We start from the raw sequence: 5,735 nt of genomic DNA on the forward strand, positions 1-5,735 counted from the left end.
GTTATTTTTAAGCTGTTATTTTAAGCTGTTTTTTATAAATAACTATAACAGTTTCAACTGTTATATAAAAATAACAGTTTTGCCCATCACTATTGATTAATCACGATCCTGCTTAAAGCCCTTGACGTAAAAAGTTGATTTTTGGAAAACGGATTGACTTTAGTGTGTAGAGGTTCGATAAGAAGGGATTTTTCGAAACTCGAATTCTAAAGGGGTGAAACTACTCTCAAATATTAGAATATTTTTTATTTAAAAACCGGTGAGTTTTTCGGAAAAACTCTTAAAACACGTATATTTTATTATGTTGTTTTACATATTTTAAGATTTTTTAAAAATATATACAGGGTGTTTCATAATATATGACCATTGAGTAATCATTATTCTGCTTAAACTGCTTGACGTTTAAAGCTGATTTTTTGCAAACGGATTGACTGTGAGGTTTAGGTTCGATAAGGAGGGGTTTCTCGAATCTCAAATTCCAACAGGGTGAAAACGCCCCTCAAATATTACAATATTTGTTATTTAAAAAACGGTTAGTCTTTCGGGAAAACGCCTGGACACGCATAATTTATTTTGTTTTTTTTACATACTTTGAATTTTTTAAAAAATCATACAGGGGGTGTTCCAAAAAGTGAGTAATTGATTAACCACGATTCTGCTTAAACTGCTCGACGTTAGAAAGCTTATTTTTGGCAAATGTGAGAAAATTTTATCCAGTTTGTATGTTAATGGAATTCTTGCTTTGCTTTATCATCACCATTAGAAATTATTAATTCGACGCGAACGAAGTCGCGGGTACACGCTAGTTTAAGTGTAAAATTAATTCGAACTCGAGTGTGTAGTTGGTTTACTTATGAAGAATATACTACATATTTTCTTATATTGCTATTTTTTGACCGCAAATGGTAAAAGCATAACTAAAGGCTGATTCATGGTACACCGTGACGGGCCGGGGCCGTGCGACGGTGAAGGCACGGCCAAATATTGTCAAATGTTATTTATACGTATGCATTCATGCTAAGCCGGGCACGGGCCGAGCTTCGCCGAAAGGCGTCCGTGCCCCGTCCGTGCCCGGCTCGGGTACGGCCCGGTGTACCATGAATCAGCCTTAAGAGCTTCCCGCCCGTCGAGTGAGATGCACCCTGTACACTGCTACGCAATTCAGGATCTACCGGGATCGAGGGGCAGGGCGTAGGTAGATCGGAATGTATAGGTATAGACGAGTGGCGGAATTTTGGCTTTTTTTATACAGCGCTTATTTGTAAACAACCACCGTTTTTAGAGAGGTATTTTAGATAACAATCGATATTTAGAAATGTTTTGACACCCTGGAAATACTACCACCGAGCACGTCATTGTTGCAACTTGCAACTGCGTTAATACGCCTGGCGGTGACCGCCTCATAATCTTTCAGATATTTAGCAGTAAAATAAAGAAACCTGTTATTTTTAAGCTGTTATTTCAAGCTGTTTTTTTATAAATAACTATAACAGTTTCAACTGTTATCTAAAAATAACAGTTTTGCCCATCACTAATATAAAGATAAAAAACCTAATATTTCTCTCATTCCTAGAAATAGATATCCATAACTTTATACCGTTGGAAAGGTTTAAACGCCAGCATTTTTTTAAGTTGTAGCCAACTAAAATTTCCATTTAAAAAATTATATTTTTTATTATTTCTGACAAAAAGAGCAAGCGTGGAAAAAAACTGACTACGCCACTGGATTGTGCTTAAAAAAGTGCCTTAAGAACGTTTTTACAGAATTGTATTATTCCGCGAAATACAAAAGTTATAGGCAATTTTCCAAATGGTAAAAAATTCAAAAAGACCCCGTATCTCAGTTGGCAGTGAAAATATCAACAAGCGGTTTACGCCATTAAACGTGTCTCAGAAATCGAGCCCATGACATTTATGTCGGTTTTGCTCTATCTAGTCAGGAAATAAGGTTTCTCTGTTAAAACAGACCAATTTCGACCACCCTGTACATATGTTATATTATTTAACATAATTTTTTATATTATATATTGCACATCCTGAAGAAAAGTATAGGTATTTAACACAAGAATTTTTCAATTTTCATTTTTTCACTGAAATAATAAAAATGTAGTATATTATCTTCTAGGAAGACTAAGGGTGATATATGTTTCCTATATTAAGTAGAGTAAATTTTATACATTACCTGCAATACCCTGATCTGCAGCAATTCTAACTTCAGTACTGCAATCAGCTGGACTCATTCCATCGAAAACTTTAGCTACCAAGTGCATATGATCTGGATCTAGAAGAAACAATGAACACCTCTCTGCATTTGTTAATCTTCTTGCTTCTGTCATTATTTCTTTTAACAAATCACTTAAGTCCCCTAAGAAAATAAAACATCACCTAATATACTGTGCCTTGTACATAGTAATACCTATTTATAAAAATATATAGACTCCATTCAATCTATAGCTTACCAAGATGGGAAAATAACTTTCTAGCAACCAGCAATAAATTTTGACATTCGGCTTTTAAACGACGCTCCTCTTCACATTGTCTTGTATTGAGAAGTGTCGTCAAACAATATTTAAATGTTTCACAAACTAGTTTTGATATGTATGCACTGTCTTTTAGAGTATTTACTATGCAAACTAAATATACTGGAAAATCAGTTTCATTTCCTAAAATTATAAAGTATTAAGTATTGATCATATAAATTGAAACAATTATAATAAATGTAATAGTAGGTACTCTAATTTTACCTTTATGCTCCTGCGCTATTATAGGCACTATAACTACTTCACCAGAGCCATCAGGTACCACATCTTTAATAAGTTGTTGAATTTTAGGATCTAATGATATAGACTTCTCATTATCTGGTTTAATTTCTAATATATTATTTATAGCACTTTCTGATAATATACCACGTATATTTTCTTCTAATTTTCTTTCTTGAATTACTTGTACTACACCTTCTTCAGATATACTATGTATATTTATTATAAATACAAAACTGCACTCGCATTCATTTTTTAGCTAAGGATATTTTTTACAATTCAATTTAAAACAGAGTATAAACATTGTTTTACTTACATATCTATTTATTTTAATTTCAAGTCTTCTTGTAGACTTATTTGTAAGGTCTGCTAAGAGTTGTAATATTTTACTTGGATTAGAAACCTCTATTTTTGCAAGGGGTTCCTCAAGAATATCATCGTGCTTATCTTCATTTTCTTTCAAAATTTTCTTACAATATGGAGGAACAAGAAAAAATTCTGTATTTTCTGGTGTGCACATAGTTATAGATAGATATTTGGGAAATAGTCACAAAAAATTTTGATAATCCGATTAACTTACTTAAAGATTAGATAAAATAAATTGATAGTTTAATATGAACAGTGTCATGGTGATGTCACATAATCATTAACCAAATGGCCAAGTTTACTTAACATGTCCCGTTTTATTATTGCATTAAATTAATTAAATTCATAAGCACGATATTTATATACCCTCTTAAACCAATTGGATTTGGCCAAAAGTCCTCTAATAAAATACCTATACTTCATATCCGGTGTATGTTGCATTTAGGTGTCATCAAAAATAGACAATAAAGAAGTAATGAATTAGATGATTAAATGCAAAATAAATATATGTAGGTACTCCTTCGGTAAGAGATTGTTATTTTTAGGTGATTAAAAACATAATTGTTTTTTGTTTTTGTATTCCATTTGTATTCGTTGTTGAATGACATTTGTGTCATGTCATAATGTCATAATCGTCAATTTTAGTGATTGATAGATGGGGATAGAGGGGTTGATTATAGGTTGATTCCTTGTTGATTCTGATGAGAAATAATTACGATGGCATTAAAAAAAAAGGTAAAGGTGTGGATCCGGTGGCTGACCTTGAAGCCTATATTTGCTGCATTTGATCATCGATACTACACAAGCGCACATCGTCGATGTTGCCAAATTGCAGTTTATTTTCGAATTATTTGCAGTTGAAAATTTTTTTTGGAGTGTTAATCAATAATAATAGAAGTTCTATAATTAATTTTATAATTTCAGATTTATCTTGATATCCAAAATTAAGGTAAGAAGGATAATGAAGATTGTGAAATGAAAGTATTATGAATATATAAAATTGTAATAATAAATAACATTTATTTATATATTTACATTAGAATTAAAAATTATCATGTACGGATTTTTTCTTAATGGTTTTAAACTTATTAGAATTATTTTATTTCTTTCAAGTTATTTAATTTCTAGTTATTTACAGGCAACAATAGTTTTGATTATATGTATTGATGTTTTGAAATACTACCAGAGATACTACCATGACAAGTCTTATAGAACAATACACATCAATGGGAGATAGAGGTAACATCTTACTTATAATGTTACTAATATAATATACTTTGATTATAATGTTTGTATCACAATTTCTTAAAAATATCAAGTTAGTGGATTAATAGCAATTTTAGACATATATTTTATCGAAGAGTGTGTTGATAAGACTAAAATAAGCTTTATGTTTTGTCTTTTTCTCTTTAGAAGGGAGACGGTTTGTGTCGTAGAATACATTACAGTATTTAATATCGTATACTTTGATATTCTTTTCTTAATTTACTGTAATTTCTTGTTTCCTATAATGCCAAATCTTGACAATATGGTGAAGGTTGAGTTTTGATCTTATTAGTTTTATACCTGTGTTTATACAAGACCAAATTAAGATTAGTTTGTAATTAGTTTGTGATTTATATTAAGATCTTCCTTATAATATTTGTTATGTCTTAATCTTAATACTATATTATGCTCTGTCTGGAAAATAAATGTTAAAATATCTTAATTTTGCATATCCTATTCCATCCTTCCATTAGGAAAAATATGGTTTATAAATCATATTATGCTAAGAAAATCACATAAATTAGGTGTAAGAATAGAGAAATCTTAAGGTAGCAGAAAAATTAATGCAATATATAAGCAGAATTAAACAAGGTAAGTGTAAATGTTGCTGAAGCTGATTCTACAATTTTAATTACGGAGACTAAAAGGTCTTTTAAGGCCTCCGTAGTTTTGATGGAATGTTAAAAAAACCTATTATGAACATGACATGGAGCTACAGCATTTAAAAATTTAAAAAAAAGAAAAAACTTTTTCCAAACCATACCCTGAATTTTTAATAAAGCACTTTTTAAACGTAGCATAATAATCTAGAGCAATTAGATTAATTATAGGAATCTAGAATTTTATTTCTATTTAATTTTATTGACTATGAAAATACATAATAAGCGTTCATGTTTCACGTGTTGTGCGAAATATTAAAATAATAATATAAATGATATACCGCGCGTACTATGATGAAGATCGCTGCCATTTTATATGGAAATGTCCTCAATGGTCATTTCCCAGCCAACTAGACGCCGTTTTTTCGATCATACTGTATATATTGACAAAAAAACACTGAAAAGCACATATTTGTTTTCTACTGAAAATAATTCCAAAATAACTTGCAATCTGGCAACATCGAAGATGTGCGCATGCGTAGTGTCTGTGACTATATGCAGCAAAAACTCGTTTCAAGGTCAGCCACCGGATCCACACCATTACCTAGAGTTTTTATGTGATTTTAATAAAAATCGTTTGTGTAAAAAACTTTGTAAAAAACTGTTTCTTTACAAAATACACTTTTTTACTTTTAAAAATAATTTCAACTCTGTATCTGTCAACGAAAGAGTTTGGAATTGAAGG

General features: G+C 30.7%; 1 protein-coding gene across 2 annotated transcripts in view; it reads right to left on the bottom strand.

Annotated features, from left to right (window-relative positions):
* The window catches only part of LOC115884530 (cGMP-dependent 3',5'-cyclic phosphodiesterase-like), a 54,795-nt gene extending 51,020 nt beyond the window's left edge, over window positions 1-3,775 (bottom strand). Inside the window, exons 1-4 of one of the 2 annotated variants that reach the window (XM_030903136.1) lie at window positions 3,076-3,775; window positions 2,745-3,018; window positions 2,460-2,663; window positions 2,183-2,365 (exon numbers count right to left, since the gene is read on the bottom strand). In XM_030903136.1, the coding sequence (XP_030758996.1) occupies window positions 2,183-2,365; window positions 2,460-2,663; window positions 2,745-3,018; window positions 3,076-3,279 (865 nt within the window). In that variant the 5' untranslated portion in view covers window positions 3,280-3,775. The remainder of the gene's footprint in view (window positions 1-2,182; window positions 2,366-2,459; window positions 2,664-2,744; window positions 3,019-3,075) is intronic. The other variant, XM_030903135.1, reaches the window with a different exon arrangement.
* Between the last annotated feature and the right edge of the window lie 1,960 nt (window positions 3,776-5,735).

The sequence above is a fragment of the Sitophilus oryzae genome, unplaced genomic scaffold (genome assembly GCF_002938485.1).
Source record: "Sitophilus oryzae breed Bouriz unplaced genomic scaffold, Soryzae_2.0 scaffold_297_pilon_pilon, whole genome shotgun sequence".
Lineage (NCBI taxonomy): Eukaryota > Metazoa > Arthropoda > Insecta > Coleoptera > Curculionidae > Sitophilus > Sitophilus oryzae.